This window comes from Rhinatrema bivittatum, chromosome 1 (assembly GCF_901001135.1).
Source record: "Rhinatrema bivittatum chromosome 1, aRhiBiv1.1, whole genome shotgun sequence".
NCBI lineage: Eukaryota > Metazoa > Chordata > Amphibia > Gymnophiona > Rhinatrematidae > Rhinatrema > Rhinatrema bivittatum.
Window position 1 is genome coordinate 579,799,225 of NC_042615.1, and position 19,903 is coordinate 579,819,127.

At 39.9% G+C, this 19,903-nt stretch overlaps 1 protein-coding gene across 2 annotated transcripts in view; it reads right to left on the reverse strand.

Annotated features, from left to right (window-relative positions):
- LOC115100041 (hippocampus abundant transcript-like protein 1) overlaps positions 1-19,903 on the reverse strand; it is a 166,986-nt gene that overhangs the window by 107,931 nt on the left and 39,152 nt on the right. For both annotated transcript variants that reach the window (XM_029618204.1, XM_029618213.1), the window contains exons 4-5: positions 18,103-18,230; positions 5,825-5,939 (exon numbers count right to left, since the gene is read on the reverse strand). In XM_029618204.1, coding sequence (XP_029474064.1) covers positions 5,825-5,939; positions 18,103-18,230 — 243 coding nt within the window. The remainder of the gene's footprint in view (positions 1-5,824; positions 5,940-18,102; positions 18,231-19,903) is intronic.

Consider the following 19,903-nt stretch of genomic DNA (forward strand, 5'->3'; position numbering starts at 1 on the left):
GGTCACCTTTATCCAAATAGGAGACTCTAGATTCAAAAGCCAGTCTTATTTCCAGGTTCATGTGTACCAGCTACCAAAGCAAAACTTTCTCTGGCTTATATCGTCAGAGGGAGCCTCATGGAATACACCTGGGACCAAGGAGAACACTGACAGCAAGACCTCTGCAAAGATTTCATGTTTATTTATTTATTTATTTAACAGTTTTATATACTGACCTTCATAGTAAATAACCATATCGGATCGGTTTACAATTAACAAGAATAAAAAACTGGGGTAACTATTCAAGTAAACGAAAGATAAACAGTAAGTAGGAATGAGTCAAAGTTACAATCAACAGGGAAGAGAACTTGGAAGCTTGCAACAAGCTGGAAAGAAGATAAGGCAGGAAATAAATATGAAGTGATGCCATAGGGCGTACGGGTTAAAGCTTAATGGTGCTTTAACCTGGGAGAGTCAGAGTCCCATGTGCAATCCTGCCCAAATAATTAATCCAAGGCATCCACCATGGAACCCAATACCATGAAAATAAATCCACACCTTGGACCTCTGAATCCTCAAACCATGAACCTGTTCTGCAATTTCCAGATCCTTATGTCTGTCAGTTGAATCTGGCTTTCTCTGGTTTTAACCCAAAACCTAGGTAACGCCAGGGATTGAGAATGTGTTAAGTTGCTCTTGTCAAAACTGAAAACTCAGCCCAGGTCCTACAATAACTGCATTACTCAGGCCATCACTGATTCACTTTCCTAGGCCAACTTCACTTGGATCAACCAATTGTCTAGACATAAATGCACTGAAATGCTCTTTCTACACACAGCTGCTGCACTAAACCATCACCTTTGATAAAGATCTTGGTGCTGTGCCTAATCCAAAAGGGAGAGCCTAATACAGAACATGTTCCCCCAAACCACAGCAAAGAATTCTGAAGCCCTTTTTTTTTTTTTTTTTTAATAGGGAAATGTATATCTGCCACTTTCAGATCTAACGACATTCAAAATTCTCATTGCATTTCTACTATTAACTTAAATGACAAGAAGCAGGTGGCAACTTATGGTCTATCCAATTACTAAGGCTGAGCTTTTGAGGACAGATGTATGACGTGCAGTACAGGCAGTGGGTAATATATATATATGGGAATGGGGTGAGGGGGAAAAATATAGAACAAAGGCAGCACTGAATTAGGCAGGCAGGGTGTGGAAGCAACATGTTAATAGCATTATGGTTCAATCTACAGGTGATCGAGGTAAGTGTGAAAAGACAGAATGGTCTTAGAACAGTTAAAGAAGCAATGGCTAGTTATCTTCAACTCTGATTCTCTTGTGCAGCAAATGCAAGTCAACGGGTGCCACTCTAATAAGATAACATTTTGGTATAAGAAGTAAAATGAAACAGTCAAAAGTGACGTTACCTAAGCTAGCACATCAATGTCTACTTAATTTATGATTAACGTTACTAATTGTACTATTGAGAAATTTCTCAAAGACCTGCGTTCTATTTTTTTTTTTATTTAGAGTTTTTCTATACCGGCATTCATGATAAAAACCACATCATGCTGGTTTACAGTTTACAGGGGGTGTAAAATGAAATTAAAACTGTAACAAGTGAAGAGAAACGCTGAAGTTACAATAAAACAAGGAGGTTCAAAACTGGGTGAAGAAGGAAAAGGTTAGAGGAATTAAATAGAAAGAGCAATTATTTACAATGTTCTAAGAATGTCTGGCTATGGTTGTTGTTGAATTGAGATTCAGTTAGGGTCTGGAAAGGCTTGTTTAAACAACCAAGTCTTAAGCCTTTTTCTGAATGTTAGAAGGCAAGGTTCCTGTCGAAGATCAGGAGGAATGGAGTTCCATATCGATGGTCCTGCTGTAGAGAAGGCCCAGTCTCTGTTATATGCTGAGAGGTTTTGGTATGGGGTACATGTAGTGATCCTCTGTAGGCTTCTCTAATGGGTCTGGAGGAGGTATGTTTTCTGAACGGAATTTGTAGGTTAAGTGGGGCATGGTGTTGGATGTTTATTCTAAATTACAGAAAATACAATATAGAATAATTCATAGAAGTTATTATGCTCCAGATAAAGCTTTGTGGATGGATGCAAGATTCATAAAGGTACATCAACTCAATTTTATGTTATGCGTGAAGCTATATGATTTTTGGGATACAGTGTTTACTTGTATAAGTAACTCAATGAATATCAAATCACCTTTCCGAGGAGAATTTCTTATGTTGGGAGAGTTGCCTTGCGAAGCGCTCTTGCCTAAAGAGTATTATAAGTTTGTACAGCTGGCTCTTTTACTTGACAAAGTAAATATTTTGCAAGTTTGGATTAAAAAAAAGATGCTCTGACAAACTAAGTATGGTGCATGTATATATCAGAATGGAAAAATAGAGTTAGATGCTAGCTCTGTGTGTAAGCAATTAAATAAGAACTATGCTCATAATTGGGAAATCTTTGTGGCAACAGTACCAGTGAAAGATATCAATGACGAAGATAATGTTCTGCTTTAATTTTTGATATACTTACTTCCCTGGTGCTAGCTGAATGATATGTGCGTGAACAGGTGTTGTATACTGTGTTTATGTAGCTGTCTCAACAGCTTTGCAGTAGAAAATGATGTAGCAATGTGGTTCTCTTATTTTTATTGTTGTGTCAAACAAACAGTTGTAAATTGCATTGTTTTAATAAATAAGTCCGACAACCACCCGCCTAGCCTTTGTACTGAGAAAGTGGCCTCCCACATTTTTACTGGAAGATCCAGTGGCAGTCAGACCTCTCCTCATTACAAAGGTTTGTCGCTTGGCTGAATTCTTTGGATTCCAACCTTGTGTTCTCTATGAATTTGGCTCCTGTTGGACAAGGAGGAGGATCACACGGAAGACCAACTTGTTTGCACACTAAAGTACACAGTGTCAGATAGGGTTTCAACTCTGACATCATTTCTGGTCTATGCGCCACTATGCCAGTAAGTTGTTTGAACTGTTTTTCGACTTTAGATAAGACCTTCAAATGTGCATTAATAGCCTTTTGGACTGATTTCAATGTATCCTAAAGAAGAACTGCGGTTCGAAACAAAGTCCTGTGTCAGGTTGGGAACACTAAGGCGCTTGTTGGAGCACCATGGCATGTTAGCCACTTTGTGTTTTTGGCACCACACTACAAGATAAGTTTTCTGGAACTTTTGTGAACATTTAGAGATGTTTAATTACCCTCTTCAGTGCAATAAAAAAATATCAAAAATTCCTTCCTAAAACCTACAGACCAATGATTATATATAAGGCAGAAGACTAAGATATGTTTGATTACATTCATTCTGATGATGCCTAGTATGATTGTATAATTTTTAGGCATATCTTTATATTTTTCACGAAGTGGGTTTATTGCCGCTTTATATATGTACTTAGATAAATCTACCTGGCTAAGTTAAGACTTGCTCCACAGCATGTCTAAACTTACATGTATACTTATGCAGCTAACTGTGAATATCAGTAATTAGCTGTAAGTTATATGGCTAACTCACTCCGCCCCCAATCCACCCTCGGAAGGGCGTTCCAGGCATCCACCACCCTCTCCGTGAAGAAATACTTCCTGACATTGGTTCTGAGTCTTCCTCCCTGGAGTTTCAAATCGTGACCCCTGGTTCTGCTGATTTTTTTGCAACGGAAAAGGTTTGTCGGTGTTGAGTGGAGTGCCACAGGGGTCGGTGTTAGGATCGGTCCTGTTCAATATCTTTGTGAGCGACATTGCAGACAGGATAGAAGGTAAGGTTTGTCTTTTTGTGGATGACACTAAGATTTGTAACAGAGTGGACACGCTGGAAGGAGTGGAGAGAATGAGACGGGATTTAAGGAAACTGGAAGAGTGGTCGAAGATATGGCAGCTGCCATTCAATGCCAAGAAGTGAGGAGTCATGCATATGGGGTGTGGAAATCAGAAAGAACTGTATTCGATGAGGGGAGAAGGGCTGATGTGCACGGAGCAGGAGAAAACCTTGGGGTGATAGTGTCTAATGATTTGAAGTTGGCAAAACAATGTGACAAGGTGATAGCTAAAGCCAGAAGAATGCTGGGCTGCATAGAGAGAGGAATATCGAGTAAGAAAAGGGAAGTGATTATCCCCTTGTACAGGTCCTTGGTGAGGCCTCACCTGGAGTACTGTGTTCAGTTCTAGAGACCGTATCTCCTAAGGGACAGAGACAGGATGGAGGCGGTCCAGAGAAGGACGACCAAAAAGATGGATGGCCTTCATCGAATGACTTATGAGGAGAGATTGAAGAATCTAAATATGTACATCCTTGAGGAAAGGAGGAGCAGGGGTGATATGATACAGACTTTTACATACTTGAAAGGTTTTAATGATCCAAAGACAACAACAAACCTTTTCCGTTGCAAAAAAATCAGCAGAACCAGGGGTCACGATTTGAAACTCCAGGGAGGAAGACTCAGAACCAATGTCAGGAAGTATTTCTTCATAGAGAGGGTGGTGGATGCCTGGAACGCCCTTCCGGAGGAAGTGGTGAAGACCAAAACTGTGAAGGATTTCAAAGGGGCGTGGGATAAATACTGTGGATCCATAAAGTCTAGAGGATGTGAATGAAGAGAAGAGGCATGGGGGTGGCTTACAGGAATGACGGCTACTACCTGGAGATTAATATCCTTATTCAATAAACATACACATGGTTAATGCATCTCCAACATTGCTCTATGCTTCAACGGCAAGAGAAATGTGGAAAAAAGGATTTGCATCCACAAAAGCAGGGGAGAAGCTTGCTTGTTACAGCGGTTACTACCCCAAACCAAAAATGCCTGATACTTCACTTTCAATGCATATCCAGCATAGCGCTCTGCTTCAACGGCAGGGGGAATGAAGAAAAGATGATTTATATTCAGACAACTACCAACAAGGTCTGAATTACATAGTTTGGGTAAAACAAATAAGAATGGGTGTAACTTGCTTGTTACGGAGGTTACTACCCCAAATCAAGTCTGATTCTTCACTTAGAATACATATCCAGCACAGCTCACTGCTTCAACGGCAGGGGGTATGAAGAAAAGAGGATTTGTATTCAAACAACCAACAAGGACTGAGATGCACAGGCTGGGTAAACAAGCGTGGGAGTAGCTTGCTTATTACAGCGGTTACTACCCCAAACCAATTAGCTAGATACTTCACTTAGATGCAGCTCCAGCACTGCTATCTACGACGGCAGGGGTGGAAGGGAAATAGAACCAAAAAAGTTATTTAAAGGGACAAGAGTAACAGAAAAATATGAAAAAAAATAAATAAGTGTGAAAGCTTGCTGCAGACTGAATGGACCATTTGGTCTTTTGCCGTCATTTCTTTGTTTCTATGTATGTTTCTATAAGTACATGCCTACTTTTTATGCATGGGACTTATACGGCTAAGAGGCAACAACTGAACATAAGCGCATATTCAGCAGCTACTTAGCCGCAAAAGTCCCTATGGCACTAATGCACTTTGAATATCAGACCCACTATATATACTTTGGACAAGCATTGGATGTATTTCTTTTTCAATAAAAAAAATTTGAATATAAATGCATGCATTGACAACAAAAAGTGAAAAATTGTTCAAAAGGGAGTAGACTCTCTCAAGCCACTGTACATAAGGTTTCAAGATCACAGATTCATTTTTTCTGGATTATCCTTAAATTGGTCCAATAAATTTGAAAACAAACAATCCTATTTTCTTCAGGACCAATACAGCTACTAGAACTCTCTACTATAAGAACTACAGACATCAATAAGATTTTTTTTTTTTTGTAAAATAAACCTTTTTAAATTAATAAATACACAAACACCCACTTACCAGTCCATAAGCAGTACTTCTCTCATGCTCTTGTGTTATGTCAGCTACATATGCAAATATTACAGAGAAGGTAACAGAAAAAATTCCAGAGACAGATATCATGGCAAAATACCACCTATAAAATTGAATAAGCAAATTACAAAGGTTACTACATTTGAAATCAAAATTATTATACAAATTTTTACTTCAAGTACACACTAATCAGTGAAACTATTACCATTGAGTGTTAATATCTATAATAAATGTTTTTCTCTATGGCACTACATGCACAACTGAAATTAAATGACAACATAAACCTCAGAATGGAGGTCAAGGACTAAGTCCCTTCAAAGCAAATTTATGACACACTAGCAGGACAGTGTCAAGGTGGTTTGCGTTTAGTTACTGCTTGTGTTAATTGCACCGAAATACAAACTATAACTGTTAACACTTAGCTTGCTTATTTCCTAACAAGTCTTCATAAAAAAAAGGCACTAGATACCAAGCCAGCATAAATACAAACATTCTTCAATACAGTTGAAATGACTCAGCATGGACTACAATTATCCCATACTCCCTGTAGTCTGTGTTTGCCTATTAACCAACACTATTATTTATTTATTTATTTATTTATTTAAAAAAAAATTTATATAGAACATAAATGCCATGCTAGGTCAGACCAAGGTCCATTGAGCCCAGCATCCTGTCTCAGATAGTGGCCAGTCTGAGTCACAAGAACTAGATATTAGGGTATCTCATTCCCATGGATAAGCAATGTCTTTCCCAAGTATACCTCCCTAAACTGTTTATTGACTTTTCCATCAAGAATCTGTCCAGCCCTCTTTTAAAACCCACTATGCTAGTTGCTTTACCATATTCTTTAGCAACAGATTCTAAAGCTTGATTGTGTGCAGCGTGAAAAAATAATTCCTATGATTTGTTTTAAATCTGGTTGCAAGTTTCATGAAGACAACATATAAAACATAAGAATTAACATGCAGGGTCATTAGACCAAGGTCCATCGAGCCCAGCATCCTGTCACTGAGTGCTCAATCCAGGTTGCAAGTACCTGGCGGATCCTATACGGTTGATCTAATTCTTGTTACTCTCTCCCAGGAACAGCAATAGCTTTCTTTAGTCTATCTGGCTAACAATGTGTTATAGTATTTTCCTCCAGGAACTTGTCCAAACCCCTTTTAAACACTGCTATGCTAGTCTCCTTGATCACCTCCTCTGGCAACAGATTCCATAGTTTGACAGTGAGCAGAGTGAAGAAGTACTTTCTACTATCAGTTTTGAATCTACTAGTTGTTAGTGTCAAAGTGTCTCCTTGCACCCTACCCATGATTTTATAAAACTATCATGTCCCCTCTCAGCTGTCTCTTTTCTAAGCTGAAGAGTGCAGTGTATTAGGTAAGGGTTGATGTGTGTGTGAGTAAGGTACAATATTTTGGCTAGTGTATAGTTTCTCTATAGGGATTTGTAGCAGTCCAGCTTGTTGTCTGCCCACTAGGTGGTATATTAGTGTTCTAGGTCGTGGTGAAAATTTACATTGCTGCCTTTTCATAGATAAAGTTCCTGCTATTTGAGTCCTGATTTACTGCTGTTATGGCAAGGTTCTAGGTGGGAGTTTTTTTGTTTTGTTTTTAGGGGATCTGTGTTACTTCATAAAGTATTTGGTAATAGAGGGAGTTTGTTTAGCTGTTTATTGAGGTGACACCAGAATTTGAATTTTTTTTTTTTGCATGTCCTTAGTTCCGTTCCACACCTGTTGCAAATCTTAAGTTCTTACGATTATTATGAGTATTGCTATTTTATTGTAGTTATGATATTCTCTGCATTTTAGGAAAGAAGATTCATAAAAACATACATTCGTTTTATTGTGTGATTGGATCTGATGTTTCTGTCAAGTGTTATTTGTTTACTTTTTACATGAAATTGTGTATTTATAAACTATAATACATTAATACAGGTAAATAAGATTTTAAATGTTGGTAAGTGCTTGAAATAATTTAAAATATTTGAAAGCATAACTCATGATGCATGATTGTTGCACGCTACTTAAGAAATCCATCGTCAGATGCACTCTAACAGGAACATTTTCAAAGGGCTGTGCGCGTAAAAATTGGGGCTTACATGTGTGGCTGGGATCTGAGTGTACCGCACGCATTTTCAAAAGGTCCCAGCAATACACGTCTAAGACCCAATACGCACACAAGTGCCAGGCCCTGAAAAAGGGGCGGGATGGAGGCTGGCCGGCCAGCAAGCCTAATTGTTTCTGCTCCAGAGAAGCAGTAATAAAAAAAAATTAGAGAAAGGTAGGTTAGGTTTAGGGGGTGGGGAGGAGAGGGGAAGAGGGAGGAAGTGTATGTAGGGGGGTAGAGAACTGGGGAGGCCCCGATTGTGTCGCTGTGTGTATTTTACAAAAATTTGTCCCCCCGCACACGCATGTGCAGATTTTAAAATCCGGCGCACATGTGAGCGCGGCCATCCGATTTTATAACATGCGCACTGGCGCACGCATGTTATAAAATCGGCGCGCACATGGATGACCGCACGCTGCTTTGAAAATCTACCCCAAGGCATTATTTAAATCGATAAGAGTACAACTTAACTGTATGCCTACTGCCCACCCATGTTAATCACAAAATTCAGTTCTGGCTACACCACTGGGCAGCAGGCTCCTGATGGTGGGGTTACTGCTCATGCGCTTGAGTTCAACAGAAGTGAGGGGAGACCGTATTTCTGTGCCTCAGGTAACTGTTTTGGCCTTGGCTTGTGGTACTGGGGTAGGTAGTGCACAGCTGCCAGGTTGCTGATGATCTTCAGCACTTTGGCCAGGCCCACAAACCACTATTGCCGACACAGAGAAGCTTTCGCCCCAGTAGCTGTTCACAACAGCCTCAGTTAATTTCTTTTTTTGGGGTTTGTAATAGTGTGACTTTCTGTACGCTAAAGCATTAATACAAGATGGATGGAACTGGGGAAAGGGCTCAAGGGCATCAGAGACCCTCGCTCCACCACTGCTGGCAGCACCGAACAGATCTTTCTTTAAGCTAATAGAGCTTTTGCCCTACTGAGCATGAGCAACAGTTCCCACTCAGAAAAACTTCATGAGTCCACTCATGAAGTTCTAGCTAGGCAGTTGACTCTCCAGGGAGAAGGGTGGATATTTAAAGTGGTAATTCATCCTATTTATGGAAAACATTTACAGTAAGCAAACTTGCTTTTTCTGTCAATAAGCATGACTTAAGCAGCCAGTTCATATGGAGAGTTCCAAGCTGAGGGTTGCAGTGGAGCATTTATTGAAAAAGGCAGCCCAGATACTACTGCGGAGAGTCAACTACTAGGAAAACAGGCTAACACTATTTGAATTCACTGTCACTTCTTGAGAAATTGTCCAAACAGTAAGGTGTGTACCAACGATCATGTCGCAGCTTTCCAGATATCGAGACACGAGACTTACAGATGAGCCACTGATACAGCCTTGGCTCTAACTTGATGAGCCTTAATGGCATCTGTAATTTATAAGCCTGCTAGTATATAGTCGTGCAAAATGCAGTCTCTGCTTGCCAACTGGACAGTGTACCTATGGCCACTGCTGTGCTCAGTCTGTTTGAATCATAAGAGACAAATAGTTGAGAAGCCTTCCGATGAAGTGGCGTTCTTTTGTAGTAAGCCAAGGCCCTTTTAGTGTCTCAGGTATGAAAGGCTCTTTCACCTTCGTCTGCGTGTGACCTCAGAAAGAACGAAGATCACACAAGACTTGAATATGAAAAGCAGATACTACCCTTGGTAGAAACCTTTGAGTGGGTGCCAAGAACCTATTGGCCGGGTTTGTTTGTTATTTTTGGTTGACTATGCTCATACTGAGTGGTGTTAGCTGAAAGTTGTTGTTCTTGCAGAAATTGCTAGAAGGGGAGTCTCTGAAAGTATGTTTTTTTAAAAGCATGGTAAGGGCAGATACCAAGAAATCTGAGTCACTGCAAACTCTTTAAAAAAAAAAAATACAAATCTATCTTTAGCACAGGGGATGGGAGGCCAGGAGAAGCAACTTTCAGAGAAAGAGAGATCCCCAGCACCCCTGAAAGAAAGAGGAGGAGGAGGGTGAAGGAATCTCACAGAACTAGGCCATGACCCAGCTCCCTAAGGAAGCCCATGATTTCCAGGCTTAACTCAATCGAGGGAGTCGTAAGACTATTAACCTAGGTGCAACTCAATCAGGGAAGGAAGTCCCGGGACTATTTATTTATATTTTATTTTTCAGCACTTCAAAGCAGATTACATTCAGGTACTGTAGATATTTCCCTATCCCCAGAGGTCTTACAATCTAAAAGCCTCACTTACTAATCATTTTTCCCAGAGATACAGAATAGGAGAAAAGCCTTAGTAAATCAGGCCCTCCGTTTGCAATCATTTCAGGAGCAAGTCAAATCCAAATATTTCTTTTTACCTGGCCTATACACCAGGACTCAGCCACAGCACAGGATGCCTGCCTAGCATTTTTAGGAGACAGGATGAATGCAGCATGGGAACCTATAAGAGATATTATTAATGAGCCTTTTGTTGTCTCCATCTATGTATATGTTAATGTGTGTTATATGTTTCATGATTATGAATGTTTGTGTGATCCACAATGGACACAGTTTATGGAAGATGCTGAAAATAAGAACTGATAAATCTACTGGCTGGGGAACTTGATTCCAAGAGACTTGTCTTGCCAGAAGGAGTCAGTCAGGCTGAGTCTGTCTTGGTAGCTAGTTCCAGAGAATCTAGAAGTATGTGTATAATTGAAGTCTCCCTTGTGAATCACAGTGACAACCATTGCCAGCCTCTGTGGCCAACTCAATGGCCCAGGGGATCTGGATGAAGGAGGAAGCCAGATGATCAATCATCTAGAAACAAGAGGAATGTTCCTTTTCTTTGAGCAACTGTCAGTTCTTCTCTGAAAGGGCAAGCACCCAGGCAGGGGATTGTCCACCAACTTATGAAAATCAGCATATAAGATACTAGCTCTCAACCAAGCCAATATGGCATGCTCGGATGGATACTATCAGGGAGTGTGCTGTGGTATCAAATGCCTCAGATAAACCAGATAAGATGACATACACGCTAATGCATCTAATAATGGTTGAAATTATGCCATTCTGCTATGTAGAATTGGTTTGCAGAGACTGCATTAAGCATGGAGCTTTCAAACATCTTTTTACCAAAATTGTCCAATAAACTTAAGATCTTTCCCTGGCAGGGTATTTTAGTATATTATTGTGTTCTTTGCTCTTTTAAGAATCAATTTTACCACAACTTTTTGATGGGGTAATTGCACCATTCCAAACCTGGGGATTTTTTTAACTCTATATTTTAGGTCTAGTTTCCTTGCGACTGGGGCACAGGAAATAGGATTTTTACCACATTTTTTATTTGTAATTCTTGCAGGATATCATGGATTGGGATAGCTGCTGATTGTTGATTAGTCCAGAATTTGAAAGACCAAAATTGTCCTTAAGCATGTTAACTCAGAGCACTTTCCCCAACCTGTCCAGAAAGTAGGAAAGGTCTTCTGGTAGACGCAAGTGTTCTGAAGGCTCTGGAAGGTGCGAGGTCAGAAAGGAGCCCCATTGATCCCTCATCAGAGTCTGGTGGTAAGAGAACATTAATCCAGGGTGACCTGGGGGGGGGGTTTCCTTCATTGCAGAGAGATATACTCCTGGTGCACATCCTCTGAATGGCTGGACTCCAAAGTGAATTCTGAGGGTTAGAGCCCCCATTCAGACATTCTGATGGAGTATCTGTATGAAATCATGATACTGGGATTCCTTTTCATGGGAATAAAACTGATATTTTGGAAAGGAAAAGTAGGAAGGTACCCTCTTTATCCTTAGCCACCAAAGAGGCAAAGAAATCCTTCACCAACTCTGCTACTTGGGTGAGAAACTGAAGTGCTCTATGTCATAGTGGCAGGGAACATCCCATTCTGATACTAGAATGGAATCCTGAACACCTTTCCAGGATCTCTAAATTTGGACTGGAGGGCAATTAGATATGAGGAGTACCAGAAAGCAAATGAGATCTGGGGTCTCCAGATATAGCCCTTGTTCCATTAATTTTGTTGGTGTAAATGCCCTGGTATTTGGTGGAGGTAAAGATAATGCATCCCCTTTTGCCTCTATAAATAATCTCGATAGGCCAGTATACAGCTATGTGGGAAGCTCTGCAATACAATGCATCAATGACAGAACTGTTTTAATCAAAGGTGTCAAGGGTCGATGTTCTGGGGCTCAATGCTTCGAAAGCGTCAAGGTGGTATGTGTCAATGGCACTGGTGCGCCAACTGTGCTGATGTACCTGGGACTCTGTGCTTCTTTGATGCCGGCTGTTTCAGCAGCTTCTCAGAGTGTTGCCTCTTTTTTGGGGACACCTGCCCACAATGTTAACAGTTGGTCTCGTCATGGTTTGATCCTAGGTATCAACATCGGTAATAGACATTCTCCAACCACAAATGCAGTCCTTGAAACCACTCACTGAAGAAAAGTTTTTTGGGGGTTTTTGTGTAGCACTGTAAAGTGCAGTTTTGGTACTGATAAAGCAGAACAGTAACTTAAGAAAAAACAATTTCACAGAAAAAAAAGAAAGATACACATCCATGCTGCTGCTTGGAAGAAAAAAACTGAGGGAGTTCATGAGATAATGCCAGTGCAAGAACTTCCACACATGGTCAGTAGAGGAAAAGCTCACTAACTACGAGAGAGTTCCGTTCAGTGCCACAAGATGATATCCCCAAGTCATGCTAATTCAGTCCTGCTTATCGATGGAGAAACTTTTATTCCACGTCTGATACAGCAGTTACATTTCCATCATTAAAAAAAAACCAAAAAAAAAAACCCCCGAGTTAAATATAGAGTTTGAGCACATCTCCCTGCATTGAGGAGTAATAGCTAAATTTATTTAAAATATTAATAGTTTTACGGATTTCAATAAATCACCCAAAGCGATGTACAAATTTAAATCAAACTATAATACATAAAGCAAATATGGAACATAATTCAACAACATAAATCAACACCATGACTAGGGCATCCAATTATCATTAAACTAGTTTCCAATCAGCAAGGACATATAAAATGTCTTCCTCTATGCTCCTACTGTCCAGAAATCAACCACCAGGTTTTTAAGTTTCCTACCAAGCTTCATTAATTCCTTCTCATCTTCAAGTGCAAATCAGCAATTCATTCCATAACACCGGGACAACTGCAGAAAATATCCAATTCTGTACTCTAGTATGATGGACAGCTCTCACCGGGAAGGGGGGGGGGGGGGGGGGAAGAGAGCTGTAAAAAATTGCTGACTAGATCTTAAAGGGTGATTAGAACATCTTTAACTTAACTAAGTAAATAACTACTAGGGGTAAACTCCTCAAAATGTTAAACAAAGCCAGAAACATGCAGTGCAATGTAACCGTTAGCCAATATAAACTCCTCAATAGAGGAGTTACAGCCCAGCTCCTAGATCTCCCAAACAAAGTTCTTGCAGCCATATTTTGTATTACTTGCAACTTCCTTAAAACCCTCCCAGGTAGACCCAAATAAAAGGTACTGCAATAATCAATCAATGATAAAATTAATTCAAATACTACTGATCTTAAAACTTTAGACTGAAATGGGTGAGGCAGCTAAAACCATTTCTGGAATTTAAAGTTAGCATTATGTGCTACCTGCTGCACCTGTTTTCCCATAGTCCAAATACCTACTAGTATGACTTAAGGTTCTCACTTACTCCACAGCAACCTCCACTCCTGGTGCACATCCTAAAGTGAATTCTGATGGCTAGAACCACCGCACAGAGGTTCTGATGGAGTATTGGTATCAGTCGGTGATACTCAGATTCTTTTTTGAGGGAGTAAATCTCCTCCAATATTTAGTCTATATTTATCAACAGTAGCCCCAACCTGCAAGCTCTGAGTTTTATTTGGGTTCAGCTCTAACTTACTTTCTGCCAACCAGTCCTCAAATACCTGTAAACAATCATTCAGGTGCCTAATCATTTCATCTTTAACATATCACAATGGGGCCACTACCTGAATGTCAACTGCATATATAAATGAAATGAAGCCAAAAGTATGAATTAGCTCCTCTAAAGGAGCTACAGTTGTGCTTATAAGTTGACATACCCCAGGCAAAATTTGTAAGATGTGTAGCATTTTAAGAAAACATGAGTGATCAGACAGAACACGTCATGTTTTGGGTGGTCCAAATTAAGACTATTATGCATTACAGAACACCACAATTATTAAACAAACCAAAGCAATAATGGAAATAATAAAATAGTCCTGTTCAAAAGTTTACATACCCTTAGTCCTTAATATCGTGTATTGCCCCCTTTTGCATCAGTGTCGGTTTGCAGTCTTTTCTGAAAGTTGTGAATGAGGCCCTTTATTTTCTCATGTGGTAAAGCTGCCCATTCCTCTTGGCAAAAAGCCTCCAGATCCTGTAAATTCTTTGGTTGTCTAGCATGAACTGCATGTTTGAGATCTCCCCAAAGTGACTCAGTGATGTTGAGGTGAGGAAATTGTGATGGCCACTCCAGAACCTTCACTTTCTTTTGCTGCAGCCTCTGAAGGTTGACTTGGCCTTATGTTTTGGATTATTGTCATGTTGGAAAGTCCAAACTGGGCCCATCTGCAGATTCCTGGCTGATGAATGCAAATTATCTTCCAGTATTTTCCAATAAGATGCTGCATTCATCCTGCCATCAATTTTGACTAGATTCCTTGTGTCTCTATAGCTCATCCCCCCCCCCCCCCCCCGCCCAAAAAAAAACAAAACCCAGCAGAGATCCACCTCCATGCTTTACAGTAGGGATGGTGTGCTTATCATAGCGTTTATGGTTGTAACCATAAAGTTCAGTTTTAGTCTCATCACTCCAAATTATTTTGTTCCAGCAGTTTTGAGGCTTCCCTAAATGCTGTTTGGTGTATTGTAAACAGACTGTTTTCTGGCAACTCTACCATGCAGCCCATTTTTGTTTAAGTATCTCCTTATCGTACATGCTGAAACACCCTCCCCACTTTGTTTCAGAGAAGCCTGTATTTCAGTAGAAGTTTCTTGTGGGTTTTTCTTTGCATCCTAACAAATTTTCCTGGTTGTTCTGTCTGAAATCTCTCTTGGTCTACCTTGGTATTAACCAAACCCATAATTTTCCACTTCTTGATCAGAGTTTGAACAATACTGATTAGCATTTTCAAATCTTTGAATATCTTATGTCCTTTCCCTGATATATAAAGTTGAACTACTTTTGCTGCTCACAGATCCTTTGACAGTTCTTTTGCTTTCCCCAAGCTTCATTAACCAAAGTTTGTGCAGCCCTGGATGAGATGCACAAGGGTTTCTCAAGAGCTAAGAAACTCATTGTAATTAGTGTCTGTGAATAAATAGTCAAACACGTTTCAGGTGTGGATACCTATTCTTCACTAGCAACTCAACTTATGAATGTCAGCTTGAGTGTATATTATCAGCCAAAATATTCAAGGGTATGTAAACTTTTGAACAGGACCATTTTATTATTTCCCTTACTGTTATGGTTTAATTATTTTGCTATTCTGTGATGCATAATAGTTTAACTTGAAGCATATTAAAAACAGACATGTTTTATCTGATCATTTATGTTTTTTTAAAATGCTACTACAAATCTCTCAGATTCTGCCAGCATTATGTAAACTTATGAACACAGCTGTAAATACAAATTGAAGAGAAATGGGGACAAGAACAATCCCTGGGAAACCCCATACTTCACTTCTTTTAAGAAAGAGTATGACCCCCTGGAAATTAACCATCTGCCAATGCCCTTGTAAATAAAGGATAATACATTATAAGCTCTGGAATTTGTTGCCAGAGGATGTGGTTAGTGCAGTTAGTATAGCTGGGTTCAAAAAAGGTTTGGATAAGTTCTTGGAGGAGAAGTCCATTAACGGCTATTAATCAAATTTACTTAGGGAATAGCCATTGCTATTAATTGCATTAGTAGCATGGGATCTTAGTGTTTGGGTAATTGCCAGGTTCTTGTGGCCTGGTTTGGCCTCTGTTGGAAACAGGATGCTGGGCTTCATGGACCCTTGGTCTGACCTAGCATGGCAATTTCTTATGTTCTTATAAAACATGCCCTTTTATTTCCACTTACCTACAACATGTCAACAATATCCTATAATCCACCAAAGCAAATACACTGGATAAAATAAGTGACACCACTCAAACCATCTAATCAACATCTAACTGGGATAGTACTTCCTCCACCTTAGCCATCCCTTAATTTTAATGGAATTTACATGGATGTGCACTAATTTTAGCTCATATTTTTTCTTGTGTGTCTGTGTGTGACTGAGAGCTGGTTTAGGTGAGGGAGCATGCGAGAGAGCGGGCAGGCCACGGGGGGGGGGGCAAGAAGAAGAGACCATGCTGGTGCCGCTGACTCCAGCTGTCCTGCTGCGTTCCGCCCGGGCTATTAGCATTTTATGTCTGGGCGGAGGACCTATTTCACTTGGGTAAGGGGAGCAGCTGGGTCAGCGGGGGACTGGGGAGTGTGGTGACATACCTGCGTGTTCTTGGCAACACACTGCTGTGTCGCGACACACCGGTTGAGAACCGCTGCTCTATGCTGTAGTGATTATTGTGTATTCTAGTTATTTATACAGAACAGCAAATTCAAAATAATTTCAGGTATGAAGAATGAAATGCACATTATTTGAAAAGCCAAGGGAGCTTCTCTTCCTATGCTTCTTTTCAGTTTCAAAGCCCATCAGGCTCTGGGCATGTCATTTAAGACACAGGCCATATGATTCAACTTTGCAAATGCAGCTTACTGCAACATCTTTCAGATTTCCAATGATGCCTTTGGAGCAGATGGGCTGTTTTAGGACCAGCTTAATTAGCTGAAAGAAATGTTTCCACTAACTTGGTGTGGGGTGGAGAGAAGGTTTTAAAGAACATTTCAAGTTCCATTGTAAAAGAGTTGGTGACTTGTCTTAGTTGCTTTAGAAATTGATATAAGATATGCAAAGCTTAGTGCACCCTTTTACTCACATTAGCACATTTTTATGAGATAAACTTTACTCATGATGTAAATGAAAGAGAGAGCATGTTTGTAAGCATGTGAATGAGAGTCTGTGTGTGAGACAAAGAGACAGCAATTATGTGTGTGATTGAAAGCCTGTGAGTGTAAGCATGAAAAGATAGACAGCATGTGTGTAAATATGTAATTAAGAGTCTATATAAGTGAGAGAGAAAACGCATGTGTATATGTGAGTAATTGAGAGCCAATGTAAGAGAGAGGAGAAAGTTGCAAATAAACCATCCCTCCCTACTGCTAATTCAAAACAACTCAGAGCACCTGGATATCAAACGTTCCCAGGTATGCAGAGCAAAAAAATATTTGTATCATTTTTCATTACTGGGTCTTTGTGTCTGCTGTTTTGAAAAATTTATTGGTATCTAGAAGTTTTTTATATGAGTTTTTAATTATTGGATATTCCATGCACCAGCTGTTTTGAAATAATCTGTTCTTTTTGTTAGTATGGTTTTTCTGCTACTGATTTTATATTTCTTGATTTGTTTTATAAGGATGGGTGATGTTTCTTTTTTTCCTTTGTTACACTGCATAGAGACTCTGGCTTGTTGCGGTTTCCAATTCAGTTTTTGTCTGCATGCTTCTAGTTATGCGTTTTGGTCTCTTTATTCTTTGTTAGGTGAGGGTCAGCACATGAGATTCAGGTGAGGTTTTCTGCTGGCATGTAGTTTCTGAATAGGGCTCTATAGCAGCCTGACTTGGTCCGTTTTCCTAATAGGAGATGTATTGGTGTCTTAAGACCTGGTGTAATATTTTCAGTGTTGCCTTTTCTTAGGTAAGGTGGTTACTGTTAAGTGCTGGAAATTGGTGCTGTTTCGGTGTGGGATGTTTACTATTAAGACAGAATATGTATCTTTTCCTTGTGTCTTTAACAATAAAAATAATACTGGACCTTTATTTTTTTTTATTTCCGCAGTGAATTGTAATGAGCAGTGTGTCACACCTGTGAGCGTGGTCTGTCAGGTGTGTCACAATGGGAAAAAGGTTGAGAACCCCTGGCATAGAGTTCGGTAGCAAGCTCTGAACCAGGGAAACCAGGGTTCAAATTACACTGCAAATCTGATTAGCTCACTCATTGTTCCCTTTCTCAGTTCATGTATGCATATGTTAAATAGCACCTCTATACTCTAATAATATTATCTCACACACACAAAGTCAAGAACCCTATAATCTTCATCACTTACCATGGACTTATCTTCATTAGTGGAATTGGGAAGCAAGTGAAAAAAACCGTAACCAGAAGAAAAGATTTTCTACCCCATACATCAGACAGGGCACCTATCAATGGAGCACTCATAAATGATAAAAAGCCCTAGAAAGAAAAGAGTAATATTTTGAAAAGTGTTGGAATATTCATGGAAATCACTTTAAATAAAAAACACAAAAACTTTTACATGTTTTACTGAATTAAAATTGAACTTTTAAACATGAAAACATAATGAATGCCATAGGCCAACATAGAGTGACTAAATATAGCTTGGAAATAAGTTTGCTTACCGTAAATTATATTTTCCGTAGATATAATGAATTAGTCAAGCTGTCTTGGGTGACATCATCAGAAGGCGCACAATGCGAAGCCTTCTCTAAGTAACAGAGCTTTGATGCTCTGCTCATGTGTGGCAGTTCCCGTGCAATTGACTGGAGTAAACTCTCTTCAGTTTATAATAAAGACTGTGGACAGTGCCCGATGAAAGGTAGAGGTTGACCAGGCAGGAGGGAGAGTATGCATGCTAATTCCTCCTATCTATGGAAAACACCGTTTACAGTAAGCAAATTGTTCTCTTTTCCATCGATAAGCAGCTGAATTAGCCATGCTATCTTGGGGAGTCCGAAACTAAAGGCTGCTGTGAAAAGCTTTTTCTTTTTTTCGCCACTCATCCACCTGAGTGGCAGTCTCTACTTGTCTCCAATGGAACTCAAAACTGCCTGAACCACAGACTGTCAGAAGCTGAAAGCTGATCCAGTCAGTAGGCCATGAACGTGTGTAAAGGTGACCACGTTGCAGCCTTGCAGATGTCAGCAATTGGTACATTTTTTAAGTGTGCTTTTGAAGAGGAAGTAGATTATACTTCATGCATCTTGACTGTGCTAGACAAAGGCAGAGAGATTGAGGTATAACAGTACTGAATACAGCTTGTGATCCAGTTGGACAGTTATTTTGTTACTGCTACTCCCAGTTAGTTAGGGTTGTAGGAGACAAATAGTTCTTGGGCTTAACTGTGTTCTTGCATCCTTTTCTTATAAGCAGTTAAGGCTTCCTTGCAATCCAAAGTGGGTAATGCTGTCTCCATTACGTTCTGGTGCAGTCTGGGAAAAAGTTGGGACTGTGGTAGCTTCATTTAGATGAAAAACTGATGCCACATTTGGTAGAGATTTTTGATGCGGTCAAAGTACCACTTTGTCATGGAAGTATTGCAGATAAGTGAACTTCAGGCCTTCATTCTCAGCCTATTTGTCTTGTGGATGTAACAGCCACCAGGAATAAAACTTTCCATGTTAGGTATTTCAATGGTGCTGTTCCTAGTGACTGAAATGGGCTTGTCATGAGAGCTTTCAGAACAATATTAATATCCCAAGGAACTGAAGGTTTTAGTATTAGAGGATGTAAATGAAGCAGGCCCACTCAAAGCATGAGTTGAGAGGGTGCAGCAAGATGGATTGTCTTTTTCTCTGGCAATATGCTGCAATAGCTTTTAAATGAACTCTTACTGATGAGGTCTTGAATACCATTTTTATGAAATGGGGCAAGTAGTTGAGTAATTGTTCCTGTGAACAAGTGAAAGGTCAATAGAGATAGATATAAACCAGTTGGAATAATGTTTCCATTTGAAGGAATAATTGCGAAAAGACAAAGGTTTTCTTGTGGAGAGGATGACGTCATGTATCTGTAGAGGCAATAGCAATGGTGCTAAGATTTTGTGCTCAACATCCATGCCGTGAGGTGACATGAGGCATGAAGCGAATGAAGGAATGTTCCTCTTTCTT